The sequence below is a fragment of the Macaca nemestrina genome, chromosome 8 (genome assembly GCF_043159975.1).
Source record: "Macaca nemestrina isolate mMacNem1 chromosome 8, mMacNem.hap1, whole genome shotgun sequence".
Taxonomy (NCBI): Eukaryota; Metazoa; Chordata; class Mammalia; order Primates; family Cercopithecidae; genus Macaca; species Macaca nemestrina.
The window spans coordinates 14,896,146-14,916,330 of record NC_092132.1 but is presented as its reverse complement, the minus strand read 5'-3'; the positions used below and the strand labels follow the sequence as shown (position 1 = coordinate 14,916,330).

Genomic DNA, 20,185 nt, shown 5'->3' with positions numbered 1-20,185 from the left:
TTAAGTCGCTATCCCCTACCCACCCAAGGGTAGACCATGGATGGCATCTGACAAGTTACTATCCTCTCTGACTCTTATCTTCTATTGGGAAAAACAGTACTTACCATGCTATGAGAATACAATTTAAAAATAATAATGGCATAGCAGTAATAGTAGTAGAAGAGAAGTAGAAGTAGTCACAACAGTACTAGCAGCAGCAGAAGTGACAGTAGAAGCAGTAGTGGTAACATTAGTAGAAGCAGCAGACATGGTAAAAGTATTAATAGTAATAATGGTAACAGAAGTAGCAGTAGTCATAGCAGAAGTAGCAGTGGCAGTAGTAGTAGAAGTACTAGAGAGATAGTAGTAGCAAGAGTAGTAGTCATAATGGCTAAAACTTATATAGCACTTACCGTGTACCAGGCACCGTTCCAAGTGCTTTACCTTAACTCAACTAGTGCTCAAAACAACCCTTGTAAGTCTGCATAAAATAGGAGAGAACAGGAAGAAGCCAAGGCACAGATAAGTCAAGTAGCTTTTCCAAGGTCACAGAACTACAAAACCATGGATCCAGAATGCAAACTCCAGCATGCTGGCTGCAGAGCCTATCCTGTCAGCAGAATCCTCTAAGAACAAGTAGCGTGGCAAGAAAAGATCTGTCCTCCAATATCTGCTCTCTTCTTCTATAATAACAACTCTCCATTTGGTAAGCACACAGTCATGCAGAATCAAGATTCCACTTCCCAGCTTTCTCTGCCGCAAAATGTAGCCAGAGAACTAAATTCTGGACAGTAGAATATAAGTAGGAGCAGGAGGTGCAACTTCCAGGAAACATACTTAAAGGATGGGGCGTGCCTTTCTTCGTCTCGTTCCTTCCTCCTGCTGTTAGATGTGATGGCTAGAGCAGAAGCAGCTAAAATGGGGCCATGAGGTGACCTTGGGAATAGAGGCTCATATGACAGACAAACGAGAGAAAAAGCCCAGGTCTCTCATAGATTGCTGTAGAAAATCTGTACTACTTGTACCTGAACTTTTAGGTAAGAGAGACACTTCTCTAAGCCAATGTTCTTTTAGATTTTATGTCATTGTCAGCAGAACCTGATTCTAATAATGCACTGAGTTATTGCAATTATAATTAATATCACCTAAAAAGATACCTGCAAAATGAATGCCATTTTGTGCTGGACTCGACTTATAAAAAGAAAAAAACAAAATAAACATGACTTTGGGTAATCCTATAATAGACAAATTTTGAAAATAAAAGTAAAGCTTCATTTACCCTGGAAGGCAGTATCATGTCTGAATCATATCAAAATCTCTCAGGTTCACCTCTCTGCCTCCAGCCTCTCACCTCACCCACCCATTCAGGACACATTTGTTTATCTAATCATCCTTTAAAAACTATTTTCAACCTAAAAATTTAAGCAATTACAATGCCCTATGTGCCTACTTTATGTAAAACACTTTACTATACATTTTTTTCTAAACTACACCAAAAAATCTGAAACATAAATATTACCCCTTTTTCAAGGATAAGAAAACAGAAGAAACAGAGAAAGTCAGTGTCTTTTTCTTTTTTTTTCCAGGCCGGAGTATAACGGCGCAATCTCAGCTTATCACAACCTCCGCCTCCTGGGTTCAAGAGATTCTCCTGCCTCAGCCTCCCAAGTAGCTGGGATTACAGGCACGCGCCACCACACCCAGCTAATTTTGTATTTTTAGTAGAGACGGGGTTTCTCCATGTTGGTTAGACTGGTCTCGAACTCCCAACCTCAGGTGATCCGCCCGTCTCGGCCTCCAAAAGTGCTGGGATTACAGGCGTGAGCCACTGCGCCCGGCTGAAAGTCAGTATCTTGTGTGAGATCACACAGCAAGTCAGTGCCAGGGCCAGGATTCAACCACCCCTTCTAGCACCCACACACTTTCCACCACGTGGACTTCTTAGAAACCCAGGCCCCAATAGGTCAACCCTGTGCCAGTCAGTCCGCCAGCTTTTTAAGATTCTCAGACTCTACAAGTTTTCCCGGCCTAGCTTTTCATGGTTCTTCCTGTCCAGTCTAATTTTTATCATCCTCTAACACAAACTTTCATCCACTGAGGCCAGGCTCCTTAGACTCTTCATCATGTGTCCCTACACCAGGCCTCAGTATTCCCAGCTGCAAAATGGAATAAGTCATACCTCTACCTCTCCCAAGAGGTGACATGGCATAGTGTATTTAAAAAAAAAAAAAATACAAGGGTCCTGCAGTAAGGGAAAACTGACTTACATCTAGCTGGGCAAGTTCTTTATCTGTAAAATGAATGTAGAAATTCTTTTTTTTTTTTTTAGATGAAGTCTTGTTCTTGACCCCCAGGCTGGGGTGCAGTGGCGTGATCTCAGCCCACTGCAACCTCTGCTTCTGGGGTTCAAGTGATTCTCCTTCTTCAGCCTCCCGAGTAGCTGGGATTACAGGCGCCTGCCACCACGCCCGGCTAATTTTTTGTATTTTTAGTAGAGATGGGGTTTCACCATGTTGGCCAGGTTGGTCTCGAACTACTGACCTCAGGTGATCCACCCGCCTTGGCCTCCCAAAGTGCTGGGGTTACAGGCGTGAGGCACTGCACCCAGCTGAAAGTAGAAATTCTTACTTGGCAGGATTGTTGGGTGGAGTAAATGAAATTTTATTTTATTGTATTTTTAATTTTAATTTTTATTTTTGAGAGGGAGTCTCACTATGTTGCCCAGGCTGGAGTGTAGTGGCGCAATCTTGGCTTACTGCAACCTTCGCCTCCCGGGTTCAAGCAATTCTCCTGCCTCAGCCTCCCAAGTAGCTGAGATTATAGTCACATGCTACCACGCCCAGTGAATTTTTATATTTTAGTAGAGACAAGGTTTCACCATGTTGGTCAGGCTGGTTTTAAACTCCTGACCTCAAACGATCCACCCACCTCAGCCTCCCAAAGTGCTGGGATTACAGGCTTGAGCCACCACGTCCGGCCTGAAATGTTTTTAAAGAACCTAAAACACAGTGGACTCCTATAGCACCTTATATTGTTGATGGTGTCACTGTTGTTGCTACTCTCGACTTCTTATAGGTACCACCACTCAGACAACTTTCCTTATAAATAAAGGCAATGGATAATGTGACAGAAAACATAGTAGACAGTCTACACCTGTACAAATGCTAGAGATCTGTTCTCTGATAACAATCGTGCCAACAGTCTCTGTTAGATTCCAGTGCTTGTGTTTGATAAAATTCTGCATTTCAACTCCCAAGAAGAATCCCACTGTATCTCCCAGGCCAGGTTTTCTGGACAGGGTGGGCTAGAGATCACTCACCGATTCCATAGTGAATCTCTCGACGAAAAACTGGAGAGCCTGGAGGCTGAAGATCTCATGTCTCAGCCGTCACATCAGAAAATGACCTGGATGGGGGCAGGACAAAAAGGGGACAAGAGTCATCCAGTGAAACTGGACAGAAGACATTGTCTCAGACCAACATGGGATTTCATTTGGAGGCTGCACCTTTGTCAGGAATGTTCTTGCACCACAGAGTGGCTGTCAGAAATATGAAGGAAACTACTATTTCAGCTTCCTACGGTGGGGCTGATACCTCCGTCATTGAATCTCTATGCAAGTAAGTGCTCAGGAATCCTTCCGGCATTCTATTTCTAGCTCTACGTTGGAGAGCAATTTACAAGTCATTAACTTCTCTAGACCTAGGCTCCTAAACATAAAATTAAAGGTGCTGATGGATGCAACACAGAGACAGACAGACGCCTGCAGCTGTGTGCCCACGAGAAAGCAAAAGTGTTCACCCAGCAAAGGAAATCAGTTCCAGGATGAAGGCAGATATAGATGAATACACATATTTCAGGACAGCCCCTCTGAACCTGGGAAAGGATTTTAATTAATTCATGCATACCAAAGCTTAATTAATTGCTGAGTGCACAGAGCACAGGAAGTCTGGGATAAAAGCTGTTACATAAGGGAACAGCTTCAATATTTGCAGAATGGAGGGAAACAGAGGTGGGGATATAAAAATAAATTGAGCCAAGGGACCTCCTTGGTTTTTATCCAGTGATTCCTAGCTCAGTGTGTCATCTCCATCCAGGGCCAAAAACCGAGGGACATCTCGGTTCCACCATCTCCCTCACCCCTATAACCAACCCATCCCCAATTCATGTCTACTTTACTTCCTAAAGATCTCTCCACTTATCTCTCCCCACCTCCACTGGTCCAGCTCTGGACCAAGCCTCCATGATTCTTACCTGGGCCACTGCCACTGCCTCCTAACTGATCTCCCCTCGTCACCATTTCTCCCTCTGAAATCTAGTCTTCCATGCTGAAAGCAGAATAATCTTTTGTGGTTTTTTTTTTTTTTAACCTTTTATTACAGGGAATTGTGTACAGACATAAAAACAGAGAAGTGTATCATATACCACCTGAACCCACCACCCAGTCTAATCACATTAACCCATAATCACACCCACCCCATCCAAACCCTCATCCTTCCTGCCCGTGCATTATTATTTTGAGGAAATTTCCAGATATCTTATCATTTCAGTCATAAATATTACCACATGGATTTCTAAGATAAGGTCTCTGGAAAAAATATCACAGTATAACTACTACCATATCTTAAAAAGATAGCAATAATTCCTTGATATCATCAAATATTCACACAATGTTCAAATCCTTAATAGTCTCATAAATGTCAAACATGGTGTTTTTAACAAGTGTTTTTTTGAAAAAAAAAAAAAAAACAAAAAAACCCAGATCGAAATAAGACTGACACTTAACAATTGAGTGATATGAAGAATACAATTTTGAAAACACAAATTTGATTGTGTCATCCCTCAACTCTCCATCACTAGCTTAACATTCCTCAATAGCTTCTCAGTGCTTCAGCTAAAAATCCAAATCACTGAACATGTTCTGACTCTTGCTCACCTATCTGACCTTATCCTGTCTACCAGGCACAATGCTGCAGCCATGGGACGCTTTCTTTTTCTTTTTAAATTATTATTATTATTATTATTGTGCGCGTGTGTGTGTGTGTGTGTGTGTGATGGACTTTTGCTCTTGTTGCCCAGGCTGGAGTGCAGTGGCGCAATCTCGGCTCACGGCAACCTCCGCCTCCCAGGTTCAAGCAATTCTCCTCCCTCAGCCTCCCAAGTAGCTGGGATTACAGGAGCCTACCACCACACTCGGTTAATTTTTTGTATTTTCAGTAGAGACGGGGTTCTGCCATGTTGAGCAGGCTGGTCTCGAACTCCTGACCTCAGGTGATCTGCCCACTTTGGCCTCCCAAAGTGCTGGGATTACAGGTGTGGGCCACCGCGCCCGGCCTGTAGGACATTTTCTTAGATTCTGGAACATGCTGCGGTTGTTCCACCACAGGTCCTTTGCCCGTGCTGTTCTCTCTGCCTGGAAGGCTTCTTCTCTCATCTTCTGTGCCTAGGTAACTCCTGTTCTTCCTTAAATATTATATGCTCAGAGAAACTCTGCACCTTCAGATTAGATCGTGGAATTTATCTCACTTTTAATTATGTTTTAATGTGAAGATTGATTAATATCTGCTAATTTTCTTCAATTATAAGCTACATGGGTACAAAGATTGTGTTTGCATTTGTTCATTGGTCTATGTTGCAGTACCAACTATACAAAGCCCGGCACAACAATATTAATAGATACTTATTGGATAAATGATCAAACTACTTCTTTCAAACTTAGATGCCAATAGCAATTGAATCTTCCTGAGCACTGAACCACAAATTTAAATTAGATGAGGAACTGACAAGCTTATCTTAAAATGCATATGGAAATGCAATGGACTCAGGATAGCCAAAACAATCTTGAAAATGAGTAACAATGTTGGACTCCTATTTCCTGACTTTGAAACCCACAAAGCTAAAGAAATCAGGACAGTGTGGTACCGGCACAAGGATAAGCATATGCTATCCTTCAGAATCAAAGATCATGATCTTCCCACAATATTGACCTCTAGAACCCAACTTCTAAGCACATGCTTATGAAAAATAAGTATGTGTTACTTGCATACATAGTCAATGCCTTTCCCAGCCCACCCCTCAGTTGGTTATTCCTTTGCTTTCCGTGCTTCACCCAAGCGTGGCAGCTGAGTTAGTATGGTAGACTGGATGAGTCTTCCCACTTCTTCACTTCCAGCATGACTATGAACTCCACATTTCTGCCCTTTGTCATGGGACTTTGTAGTACATCCCACTAGAGTGAATGGTGTTTTCTTCCCTGTCTCACTGGATTCTGGACTGGATCACTGACTTGCTTTAGCCAGTGGAATGTGGCTAGAAGTGACAGTGTGCTGGTCCCAAGTCTATCCCTCCTGCCCTCCTATGATGCACCACAAAAGGAATATGTCTCCATAGCCACTGTCTGTTGCTGCCTTTTAGTCTGAACTCAGATCAAAGGAATGTGGAGCAGATCGGAACGAACCACAAGGCCGGCATAAACTAGCCATGCACAACCTAGATCAGCTAAACCACAACCAACCCCATAGATCCTTGAGCATGAAGATATGTATCTGCTGTCAAACAAGCCTCTGAAATTCTGAGGTTTTTGCTACTCAGCAAAAACTGCCTAATTCACATCGGAATATTAATTTATGAACACCAAGTATCAACACAGGTCAGGAAAATGAAAGCCATGCACACAGACAGCACAAGTATGATGACCATCGACAGCTACTCTTGCAGAATTCCCACCTCCTTGGTGCCAACTGGACCCGCACAACAATCCTGCAAGGAAGACACTGGGCCAGATTTATAGATGAAAAAATTGTAACTCACAGGATATGAAATAATGTGTCCAAGACAGTGTGTGGCAGAACTAAGATCCTGACCCAGGTGGTCTAAAAAACTCCAAGCCAGGCTTCTTCTGCATAAAACATAAAAGGGTCCTGCAGATGCTGTCCCATGAGTCTGTGATGCACCAACCTACCTCCACTCTTGTCCCATTCCTTCAGAGCATCTTCATGACAGGCTGCTGGGGTGGGGGGAAGGCCACTGGGCCTAATTATCAAAAGTTCCAGTCCCAGATCCACCCCTATGGAGAGCTTCACCCTTGTCAGTGAGCCTCTTTAGCCCTCAGGTTTATGAAATGAGGTCACTAATCCCAGCCTGGCCTACGTCACTAGACCGTCGTGAACCTCCGGGGAGACGGAGTGTGAAAGAGCTGTGTGAGGTGTGACACCAAAGTCAGTTCACGTCCTGCTGCCTTGACTCTGAACTCGCTCGAAGTAGGTTAGCAGCTACGTCTATGTCCGTACCTCACCCACGGCACTTGGAGACCCATTTGATGCTCTGAGAATGATTTTTTATTCAAACAGAGATTATTTCTTTCCAGTTAAGAAAGTAATCCAGGTTCATCAGAAAAAATATTAAGGCATAAAATAAAAATCAATTATTATCCCAATACCTGAAGATAAATACTGTTCCTATATTAAGGCCATTTCATCTCTGGGACTCGTTTGTTTTTTTTTTGTAAGGGTGAAGCAAAGAATACATTTCGATTACCATAATTTTCTTAGAAGCAGGGAACTACCCTGTGCCAGGGACTGCTCTTGCTGCCTAAAGACAGAGCAAAGAACAAAACTAAAGAAAGTTCATGATCTTAAAGGACTAATATTCATTCATTCATTCATTCATTCATTATTTTTAAAATTCTATAATTATGGGTCACCCACTACGTACTAGGCACTGGATGATGATGATGATAATGACGATGACAGCTTCCTTGCAGATCCTGTACTCTAACAGTATGACTTATTAAAAGTTGGCCCCTAGAACAAATGCATCTGGGTTAGAATGCAGATTATGAATCTCTAATGAGTTATTTATCCTTTCATACTTTAGTTGTCTCTTTTTTTTTTCTTTTTTTTTTGAGACAGAGTCTTGCTGTGTCACCCAGGCTGGAGTGCTGGAGTGCAGTGGCGCGATCTCTGCTCACTGCAACCTCCGTCTCCCAGGTTCAAGCGTTTCTCCTGCCTCAGCCTCCCAAGTAGCTGGGATTACAGGCATGCACCACCATGCCCAGCTAATTTTTTGTATTTTTGTAGGGACGGGGTTTCACCATGTTGGCCAGGATGATCTCGAACTCCTGACCTCAGGTGATCCACCCGCCTCAGCCTCCCAAAGTGCTGGGGTTTGGCATGAGCCACTGTGCCCGGCCTAGTTCTCTCATCTTTAAAATTGGATTTCCTGTTCTGTGGAAGCTATACTTGGAAAATTAGGGACTTAAAAGAAAACAGATCAAACTTATTTTTATGATGCTATTCCTCTTAAACTATCAGAAGCCAAACTTGTCTAGTCCGAGCTGAAATTCCACCTCTTCTAGGAAGCTTTCTCCAATGTTGCCAGCCCAACAATCTGTCCATTTCTGAACTCTTACAGCACAGCTAGTAAACATAAGGAAAGTACCTACCTCATGCAGTCATAGCAAGAATTAATAAGAGAACATGATTAAAGCACTAAGCAAAGAATGGCTGGCTCCCCGTAACTGATGTATGCCTGGGAGCTAGCTGTGGTGGTAGTGATATTACTGCCTCATTTAATCCCCACACCCATCCTAGAAGCAGCAAAAACTTAGACGTTGAGGAACTCGTCCAAGGTTATGTAGGTTATTGCTTGGGCACCTCAGGCTCAATCCCACTAGGGGACCTTCTGAGAGCCTGTGGAGAGCACACACCTCAGAATGCCCCGCCGAAGGGAAAGGAATCTGGGGCATTTACCTGCCACCCTCCATCCCTCACTGCCCAAACACAACCAGGTCATAAGTCTCAGGCTGAGATGCAGGAAGCCCTCTGTGTGAACCAGCACTGTCTGCAGTGCCTTCCGGGGAGCGCTCAAAGATATGAGCAGAGGAGTGGCAGCATCTGTACATAGATGCTCAATAAACATCTGTCGATGGAGTGAGTGAACAACGTCTATCAACCCCCACGGTCTTCTGTACCACCTCTCATTTCCCGCTGCCACCAGCAACAGAAGATTTAAAGCACCTGCCTGCTAAAGTGAACCAGAATTCATTACCATCAAGCATCACATTTGTTACCACCCACGTTTCAGCTTTTCCACTGAAATTCTGTTCTATGACTTACGGTTTGTCAGTTAGGACAGCCATTCCTGATGCCATGCAGGATTCGGGGACATAAATCATTTGGTACATAAACCGTTCTTTATTGCCATTCCTCAAATAGGTGTTTTGTATTCAACAGAGGTGACTCCACGAATGCTAGGATTTGTATCCTTTTATAGAGGATGTAATAAACTCTTGAGTCATCTGCAGCTGGCTACAGCTTGGACAATTTTTCCCCCATAATATCACACCAAGCACTTTTCCTATTTACTGATGTAATTCTTTCCTGTTCTGTGGAAGCTGTACTTAGAAAATCAGGGACCTAGAGAAAATAGACCAAATATATTTCTGTGATACTATTCCTCTTAAGCGATCAAAAGCCCAACTTGTCTAGTCCCAGGTGACATTCCACCTCTTCCAGGAAGCCTTCTCAGACTTTCCCAGCCCAACGATCTATCCACTTGTGAACTCTTACAGCACTGCTAATAACCCCACAACCCCTTATTGTTGTTTTATACGTCAACTTGACTGCGCTAAAGGATGCCCAGATAGCTGGTAAAACAGTATTTCTGGTTGTGTCTGTGAGGGTGTTTCTGCAAGAGATTAGGATTTGAATCAGGAGACTGAGTAAGGAAGAGTACCCTTCCCAACGTGAGTGGGCATCATCCAATCCATTGAAGGCCTAGTATTAATAGAACAGAAAGTAGAAGGAAGGGTGAGTTTGCTCTCTACCTGAGCTGGGACACGCATCTTCTTCTGCCTTTGGACATTGGTGCTCCTGGTTCTCAGAACTTCAAACATAGACTGGGATTTACACCATCAGTTCCCCTGGTTTTTAGACCTTCAGGCTAGGACTGAATTACACCACTGGCTTTCCTGGTTGTCCAGCTTGCAGATGGCAGATCAGCCTCCATAATCAGTTCCACTTATTATAGGGATGAGCCAATTCCCTATAATAAATCTCCCCTTACATATATCCCATAAGTTCTGTTTCTCTGAAGAACCCTTTTACGTATCAGACCCCATCCTAGGCATATTCATTAAATCCTACAAGGAACTCTGCAAGGAACTGTGATTGTCTGCATTTTAGATAAGGAAACTGAGGCTCACAGAAGTTATATAACATTTCCCAAGTCATACAGCTGGTTAGTGGTGGTGGATTCAGAACTCAAACTTGAAAGAGTTTGATTTCAAAGCTCGGAACTTTATCTGCTGTGCTAAGCAAGGCACTATGGATCATGACCAAATATACCCCATTTGGTATCAGTTCCTGATTGTTCATAAAGGTAAGTCCAATCTCCTCTCCTGGCTGGATGTGGTGCCTCATGCTTGTAATCCCAGCACTTTGGGAGGCCAAGGTGGGTGGATCACCTGAGGTCAGGAGTTCGAGACCAGCCTGGCCAACATGGTGAAACCACATCTCTACTAAAAATACAAAAATTAGCCAGACATGGTGGCGGGTGCCGGTAGTCCCAGCTACTCGGGAGGCTGGGGACAGGAAAATAGCTTGAACCCAGGAGGCAGAGGTTGCAGTGAGCTAAGATTGCACCACTGCACTCCAGCCTGGGTGACAGAGTGAGACTGTGTCTCAAAAAAAAAAAAAAAAAATCTCCTCTCCTGTGGTGACTCTTGAATGTAAATGCTGAGACCACATGAGTTGGTCATGGGGATTTTTGTACTAATTGCTACGTCTTTCAGTTTCCATATCTGCTGGCAAGCCACAAGTCCTGCCTCCCTACCAACCCTGATCAGCCCTGAGTTAGGCATCTGTAACCTCGGGCCAGGTAACTTTGGACTCCTGCTGTTTTTCCTAATCTCTCTTCTCCCTGGCTGGCATGCATGTGTTTGAGATGGGCCCTTCTGCTAACTCTATCTTCCCAGGACTATCCAATAGGCTATGGTTCAGAGAGATACAGAGGAGACCTTGCAGAAGCCCACTCCCTGACAATGCCGAGGCTGCTGGACCTTAGCTTTGGCCCTGCCCCCAACTGCCCGCCTCATTTGTTGGTTCAAATGATAACAGTCAAAGATGGTTTGGGTCTTTCCTCTCCAAAGAAGAGGTCACTGCGAAGGACCCACAAGCCGAAAGACCAGAACCACTGTCTTGCTGGTTTATAAATTCAAGACAACTGTGACTGCATGTCTTACAGCCTACTCTGAGTATACTGCAGGCTCTGGGCCTGACAGTGAGGAGGGTGAGTTGAGTAACACAAGGTCATTGCCCATAGAGAGCTCACAGTCTGGTGGGGCAGGGACAGGTATAGAAACAGACAGGATGAACGGCTGTCAGTGATATCATCGGAGTGTGAACACAATGTCAAAGCACCTGCCTCCCAAACATCTCGTAAGTGCCTACTGCATGCTTTTTTCCATTGGCTACAGCTTCCCACAGTGAGAATTATCTGCTGGGAAAATGCATCTATTCATCCACTAATATATTGAAAAAAATATTAAGTTAAATATCAAGGAAGTATTGGTTAGCAAAACGGACGTGGTCTCTGCTTAAGGAATAAGGCTTTCATCAAATAACCTCACCGACGACAAGAAAAAGGACATGTACTGGTACCATAGGACCTACCTACTATAAGTGATTAACAAATCCTCAGCATTTAAAAAAGTTACATCCTAAGAATTCTGTGAATCTTAAAATAAGTGAATGCCAGAGAAACAGCCTCGGGACCCCAAGAAGAGAATAATGAAATAAACTTGAGAGTTCTCAAGTTTATTCTAAGCCCGGAAGCAGGCTAGGCTCACTCACTAGCCACGCAATCCACTCCTCATGCCAGCAGGAGCAGGCTCAACCCAGTCTGTGCCACCACAAATGACACATTTCCTTCAGGGTCCCCTGGGAAGAAGCGCAAGTGTGGAATGTGAAATCCAAGGGAGCCTAGGGTCTCCTGTGCTGCCCACTGTGTGATCGTATCGTCCAGGTCATTTCAAACAATCTTGAGTTCACTCTCAGCAAGTATGCTGAGCGCAGAGCCATCTGGGAAGCTGCTCCCTTGTGCTACAGCCCAGGGCTGGGAGAATTTCCCAAGCACTGCAAAGAGGAGAGCCCTTGGGACAGAAAGACACATTCCAACATGGGCTCTCCCACCTAATTTCTGGCTGATCTTGAGTGACAAAAAATCACTTCTGGGAACCTGTGTCATCTTCTTTTTCTGTTTTTTGAGACAGTCTTGCTCTGTCACCCAGGCTGGAGTACAGTGACGCAATCTCCACTCACTGCAACCTCCATCTCCCGGGTTCAAGAGATTCTCCTGCCTCAGCCTCCCAAGTAGCTGGGATTACAGGTGTGCACCACCATGCCCAGCTAATTTTTGTATTTTGAGTAGAGATAGGGTTTTGCCATGTTGGCCAGGCTGGTCTCGAACTCCTGACCTCAGGTGATCCACCCACCTTGGCCCCCCAAATTGCTGGGATTACAGGCATGAGCCACTGAGCCCAGCCTTGTGTCTTCTTCTGAAAAATAGAGATGTCTGCAGACTATGATGATGCCTACACACAATGCCTTGACTCTCACAGGTCATTACAGGGCAGGTGGATCTTACTGCAAGCAACACCTGCCACTCTGCCCCAAGAGTTTGCTCTCAGCCACCAAGGTGCAGGCTGGGAGTGCCAGGAAATGAATGCTTCTAGCTGTGGCCTTCAGACAAGGATGAGTGGAAATCAGGAAACAATATCCCAGCTCCTTGCCCCTTGGTTCTGACAACCCTGAAAAGTCCCCAGAGGAAGGAAAGCACAATTGCCTGCCTGATAAATGCCTAATGCCCTTCACTGGCTCCTTCTCTTCTCTGTCTCCCTTCCTCATTCCTCCGCCTGTGTTTCCTTGGATCACCTCCCTAAGAAACTATGCATGCTCCAATATTTTATCAGTGTTGGCTTCTTGGGGAAACCACCCTAAGACAGGGATGATGACACTTTTAATAGAGTGTTGTTAGAAGGAAAAAAATGCCAGCATAAAGCAGGCGTACAATGAACAACTGCCACTATTGTGACAACCCAAAATTAGAAATGACATCTGCAGCCTGGAGGCCTGACTCGGTGGCTTCCCAGCAAGGCCAGCGCCGTAGGCACGTTTCATGTGGCTGGGCATCCTGTTGGCGTCCACTGACCACTGTCCCAGTGACAGAGAGAATACAACCAAGGCCTGGAAGTCACCTTCCAGGAGCAGCACCCCAGTGTCCCAGCCTCCACCCTGTCCAAAGAAAAGGGAACCAGGATGGAAAGAGGTCTGCATGGAATGGGGTTTACTCCCTCGCAGGAAGCCCCCATTGTCCAGTGCTCACCAGGTACCACGCAGGCCCTGTGTGGGTATCGGCCACATCGCCCCTTTCAATCACGCTGTCTTCACCGAGCCCAGAGCAGTGAGAGGCACAGCTAGGAATGTCATCCCACTTTACAAAGGAAACAGCAGCCCTCACAGAATAAATGACAATTTTAATAGAATAAATAATAACAGGTCTGACAGAGTTTGGATCTGTGTCCCACTGCAAATTTCATATTGAATTATAATCCTCAGTATCGGAGGTGGGGCCTGATGGGAGGTAACTGGATCATGGAGGTAGATTTCTCATTAATGATTAGCACCATCCCCTTGCTGCTGTCCTTGCCACAGTGAGTGAGTGACTTTCCATGAGATCTGTAATTTAAAACAGCGTGGTGCCTTGCTCTCTCTCTTTCTCCTGCTTTGGGCCATGTGATGGCCTGTTCTCCCTTCACCTTCTACCATGATTGTAAGTTTTTTGAGGCCCCCCAGAAGCCGAGCAGATGCCAGCATCACGCTTCCTGTACAGCCTGTAGAGCCATGAGCCAATTAAGCCTCTTTTCTTTATAAATGACCCAGTCTCCGATATTTATTTATAACAATGCAAGAATGACCTAATACAAGTCTAGCAGAATAAATCACAATTTTTTTTTTTTTTAAATGGAGTCTTGCCTTGTCACCCAGGCTAGAGTGCAACGGTGCGATCTTGGCTCACTGCAACCTCCACGTCCCAGGTTCAAGTGATTCTCCTGCCTCAGCCTCCTGAGTAGCTGAGATTATAGGCACGCGCCACTATACCCAGCCAATTTTTATATTTTAGTAGAGATGAGGTTTCACATGTTGGCCAGTCTGGTCTCGAACTCCTGACCTTAGGGGATCCACCCACCTCGGCCTCCCAAAGTGTGAGGATTACAGGCATGAGCCAGCGTGTCCGGCCACAATTTTTAAAAATAATAAAGCTAGCATATATTGCATGGTTATTATGTGTATCTGACACTAACTACACAAGCAATAACTACTTTAACCTTCATAACAAACCTAGGAGACAGGTATTGCTGTTTGATTTTACAGAGAAGGAAACTGAGGCAAATACAGGATGAGTATCTTGCCAGAGTTTTTACAGCTAATAAATGAAACCTAGATCTGTCTGATTACAAAGACTTATCTTTCCTTTAAATCTCACCAGCCTTTCAGAGCAGGGCCAGCCTCAGGAGAGGTCTCTGCTGCATGTATTTCCCTTTTAATTTTAGAACTATAAAAAGATCTTTAACACACTAACAAGACCAGCCTCGCTCGAGCTCATTCCTAACACCTAGGAGTAGGTCCAATTAACATCAACCCCACTTGACCACACTCTTTGTAATTACTTTATTTCCGCCATTTCACGATGACCACATTTTCACATTTTAGCATTTCTGAAATAGGATGTGTCTTCCTATCAATAAAATATAACGTGGCAGGACTATTTTCTCTCCCAACATTGTTATGATATCAATAATGCATCTTGAAATCAAAGGCATCTCAGAATCAAAGGAAATATCTAAGAAATGTTCAATGTTCTTAGATATCTAAGAAATGTTCAAACCTCATCAAGATAAAGCCCAGATCAGGCCTTAGAAGACTGTAAGTTTGAAAAATAAGGAGCCTGAATCATCTCCTTCAGACCTCCCAAAAAATCCATCAAAGCATATCTGTCCCTGCATAAAGTGTCACCCTACACAGCAGCCCACTACCATCTATCTGGGACTCAGAAATCTCATAGAATCCCTATATATCTGCATTTTTAATTAAAGGAAAAGGAAATCAATTTCTCACTTGTCAGTCCACAGATAACATCTGAGTGCCCGTTATGTTGTAAAAATATGAAATACATATTTGACTGCATCTTCTATTTTGCCAGATTCATTCATCCATTCATTCATTTATGTAACACTCCAACAGCTGCCTACTAGGAGCCCATCCAAGTGGGGCACTTTCCTCTGGTGTAAGGCAGACAGGTGAATTAATGATTGCTAGTACCTGCAAGAACAGAAGTTGCTACAAAGTGGAGAAAATAATGCAGAGGACTGGATAATGAGTGGCTTCATGGGGGAAGTAGTAGCAGCATCTAGTTTTGAGGATGAACAGGAGAACACCAGACAGAAAGGTAGGAAGAGGGAATTGTGATTGGACAGAACAGTAAGTTCAAAGGTACAGTCTAAGAAAGACCTTTCATTGGACGAATGTTTGCTGACCCATCTGCCACGTCCAAGGCACAATGACGATACTTCCAGAATGTTAAGATAATAATTGTGTGTTGTTTCAAGCCATTAAGTCTGTGCTTACATCTAAAACCTTGTTACCACCCACACAGATAGGCAGATTTGCATTTAGAAGGTTCTCGACCTGAAAGGTACATGTGAAGCAGAAGGAAAAAGCCAAGATTTTAGAATTAGGGGGCTAGAGTTTAAGAGTCCTGGTTCTTCCCTCTACCAGCCTTGGGCAAGCCACTTACCTCTCTGAACCTGTTTTCTCATCTGTAAAACTGGCATAATAATATTAAACTCAGGTGCCTGCTGTGAATCAGGCCTTGTCATTTCCATCCAGAAATACACACATAACTCATGCTTCTCTTGCCAATTATTTGGCCCTCTAGCCTCAAAACATTGTAAATGTATCAGCCAAAGTACATGATCTATTTAACAATGAAATTTTTTTCTTTCTTGATAATACATCAGAATGTCATATTTATCAGGGTGGGAATACTGTTTGTTCACTTTCATAACTCCTCTTTTTTCTTTTTTTTTTTTTTTTCAAGACAGGGTCTTCCTTTGTCACCCAGGCAGGAGTGCAGTGGCGCGATCTCGGTTCACTGCAACCTCCGCCTCCCGGGTTCAAGCAATTCTCCCGCCTCAGCCTCCTGAGTAACCACGATTATGGGCACACATCACCACAGCCCAGCTAATTTTTGTATTTTTAGTAGAGACAGGGTTTCACCATATTGGTCAGGCTGGTCATGAACTCCTGACCTCAGGCGATCCCCCCCACCTTGGCCTCCCAAAGTGCTGGGATTACAGGTGTGAGCCACCGTGCCTGGCATACTTCCATAACTCTTAAAATGCCTACTGCACAACAGGTGCTCAATAAATTATCTGTTGATGAATACATTAACAGAATTAGATAAAAACAAATAAAGGGAGCATCAGGAAATCTATATGCATTGTCAAAATGGGAAACTGGGGATGCCTTTTAAACTATAGGGAAATTCAGGCTGAGGTAGAAGAATAGCTTGAAGCCAGGAGTTCAAGGCCAGCCTAGGCAATATAGTGAGACCTCATCTCTAAAAAAATTTAAAAACTAGTGGGGCGTGGTGGTGTATACCTAGAGTCCCAGGAGGATCAGTTGAGCCCTGGAGTTTGAGGCTACAGTGAGCTGACTGTGCCACTGCACTCCAGCCTGGGCAACACAGCAAGACCCCATCTCTTAACAAAACAAAACAAAACAGCCGGGTGTGGTGGCTGACGCCTGTAATCTCAGACTTTGGAAGGCCAAGGCGGGTGGGTCACCTGAGTTCAGGAGTTCAAGACCAGCCTGGCCAACATGGTGAAACCCCATTTCTACTAGAAATACAAAAATTAGCCGGGCATGGTGGCAAGTGCCTATAGTCCCAGCTACTCAGGAGGCTTAGGCAAGAGAATCGCTTGAACCTGGGAGGCGGAGGTTGCAGTCAGCCAAGATCACACTCCAGCCTGGGCAACAAGAACAAAACTCTGTCTCAAAAAAAAAAAAATTACAGGGAAATATTCATGCGACCTAAAACTGGCCCTTCCACTGAAAGTCCTGCAACAAATTACTTTTCAGCCAACCCTGACAAAGTCCTGTGACTGAGGAACACCACTGTTCCAGTCCTCAAACGTCTTTCTGAAAATCCATCTCCGTTTCTTAGAAATTTTACTGCTTGTAAACTTAGAAGGATCAGCCAATTTCCACAAGACTCCTTTTCAAAATGAAGTTTCCCCAGAGTCTAGACTCTCCTTTTAATGAGGTTTTAAATATTTTCTATTTCAACAGCTGTTTGTCTCCCAGGCACAGTGGGCCACACCTGGACAGGATGCTAAGCCTGGATGCAGCTGACTCATCACAGGCCCGACGCCCCTGCCCCACTAGTGTCGCCGACTCTGGAGGACAAGTCGCTGATGTCAGGGTGCCTATTAGAATGGAAGGCCCTTGAAAAATCCCCAAGCAGGCAAAAGAACATTGTAAGCAAAGCAACCCCACACTCCATCTCTTCCTCCTCTCCAGAGAAAACTTCAGGGAAACAAGACGCTGCAGCTAGCACAGTGCCTGGCCTAGTAAATGTTTGTTGAATGAATTAATTAATGAATGCCTAAACAAACACCCTCATGCCAAGACTTTCTGGGCACACACGGTCATTTCCCATCAGAGTCAGTTCCCAGCTGCCGACCAGTCAGAGCCACGGATGTCCTGCAAGTCACTTGCTTTGCAACTATCTCCAAAATAGGTGACCCTGACCGTCATCTTCTGGGGGCTTCTGTAAACTAGATTTCTCTTAGAAATCAATCAAGGCTTCTCACCTTTCCGAACCCTATTTCCCCTGAATGACAGACAGCTACAAGGAATTAGTCTGGGGCAGAATGCATCAGTGCCCCAAAAAGGGGCAGGTGATTTGACTCAGCTACCTGCTTTGGCTACCACCTAATGGAGAGCCCATTGGCTCCTCGGAGACTCAGATGCCACAGTGGTGAAACAGGAATCATAATGCCCACATCCCACAACCACTGTGGGAAAGAGCATCAGACTTCCCCTCTGGTATCACGGCAGCCTGAGCTGATGGGTCCACCTTCCCTCTTCTGTTATAAACACATCAAATCTTGAATGACTATGACCCAAATGGGACCATACATAGCCAAATGGAAGAAATAAAGGCCACAGCTCCCAGTACACACATCTGTGTACATTTGCATACACACATATGGACACGCAGAAGTGCAACCCACATACAACTGCACACACACACAAATACAACCCATGCACAACTGCACACAAACACAGAGAAGTGCAATCCACGTACTACTGCACATAAACACACAGAAAACAACCCACGTGCAACTGCACACATACAAACACACAGATATATAACCCACATCCAACTGCATGCACACATACACACATGCAGAAATGCAACGGAATGTGTGCAGCAGCAGCAGGGCTGTTCCCTGTGGGCCCATGGAAAGGATGCTGGGCGGTTCCCAGATGCCCTTCCAGGGTCCCTTCCAAAGAACTTCATGTGCTGGGTTGGGACATTCCATTGTCAGCCCGTTTCCTCTGTGGAAGCAGTTTTCTTGGCTCGCTCTGGCACAAGTGATACAGGCGGAAAGAGCAGTCCCTTCTCACAGTCCAGAGCTTGTTGTGAAAAGGAGTCAGGCGGCCGGGCGCGGTGGCTCAAGCCTGTAATCTCAGCACTTTGGGAGGCCGAGACGGGCGGATCACTAGGTCAGGAGATCAAGACCATCCTGGCTAACCCGGTGAAACCCCGTCTCTACTAAAAAATACAAAAAACTAGCCAGGCGACGTGGCAGGCGCCTGTAGTCCCAGCTACTCGGGAGGCTGAGGCAGGAGAATGGCGTAAACCCGGGAGGCGGAGCTTGCAGTGAGCTGAGATCCGGCCACTGCACTCCAGCCTGGGTGACAAAGCGAGACTCCGTCTCAAAAAAAAAAAAAAAAAAAGAGAAAGAAAAGAAAAGGAGTCAGGCCAGAGGGTCCAAGTTTGCAGAACCCAAACCTAGACATGTTTCATGAGACAGAAAACCCCACAAGTCCTGGCTTCAGGGAAAAAAAAAAAAAAGGAGAGGGAAATGTATGGGCTGACAAAACTGACAAGTCCAGGAAGGATGGAAATTCGGGCCTGGCTAGATTCAAGGGCTCAGAGGATGTGGTCAGGGAGAGGTTAGTCTTCATCTGTTGGCTCTGCATTTCTGTTCAGGGAAAGGGTGGCATTTTCAGGGAGGCTTTGACCAAAAGGGCCACTGGCCTTCAGGCTTACATCCAGACAAAATTCAGCAAACCCTGCAGGAAAGCCTTGCTGGGCTGGTGGTTCTAATACAAGTCTCAGGATTGACTCTGACTGTTCATCCATCCTTGAACTAATTTCTGTGGCCAGGAGCTGGAACACTCACTGGACTAGCCGGGTATTGCTTATGTGCCCAGATGGACACGGGGAGCCAGTCAGCTCCACAGGAGACCCACAGACCAAGGGAGGGGAGGAGAACTTGCCCCAAGGCCACAAGGACAGAAGAAAGAGGAGAGGAAAGGAGATGGTGTAAACCATAATTTTTATTAGAGAATAAGGCAGCAATCAACTTCAGCCTTAAATACAACACAGAGAATAGGAGTGTAAGTCTTTCTTTGATATTTTTTTCCAACAGCTTTCTTGGCTTATAATTCACATACAATTCATCACAATTTAAAGTGTAAATTTCAGGCTTGGTGCGGTGGCTCACGCCTATAATCCCAGCACTTTGGGAGGCTGAGGCAGGTGGATCATGAGGTCAGGAGTTTCAGACCAGCCTGCCCAACGTGGTGAAACCTCATCTCTACTAAAAATACAAAAATTAGCCAGGCTTGGTGGCGCATGCCTGTAAACCCAGCTACTCGGGCGGCTGAGGCAGGAGGATGACTTGAACTCAGGAGGCGGAGTTGCAGTGAGCGCCACTGCACTCCAGCCTGGGTGAGAGAGCGAGACTCTGTCTCAAAATAAATACATACATACATACATAAATACACAAAGTATACAGTTCAATGGTTTTTAGCAAAATTCACACAACTGTGCAACTGTCACCACAATCCAT

General features: G+C 44.9%; 1 protein-coding gene across 3 annotated transcripts in view; it reads right to left on the bottom strand.

The window, feature by feature from the left end:
* The window catches only part of LOC105492844 (ArfGAP with SH3 domain, ankyrin repeat and PH domain 1), a 395,792-nt gene that overhangs the window by 350,043 nt on the left and 25,564 nt on the right, over window positions 1-20,185 (bottom strand). For all 3 annotated transcript variants that reach the window (XM_024796318.2, XM_071067822.1, XM_071067823.1), the window contains exon 2: window positions 3,299-3,384. In XM_024796318.2, the coding sequence (XP_024652086.2) occupies window positions 3,299-3,357 (59 nt within the window). In that variant the 5' untranslated portion in view covers window positions 3,358-3,384. The remainder of the gene's footprint in view (window positions 1-3,298; window positions 3,385-20,185) is intronic.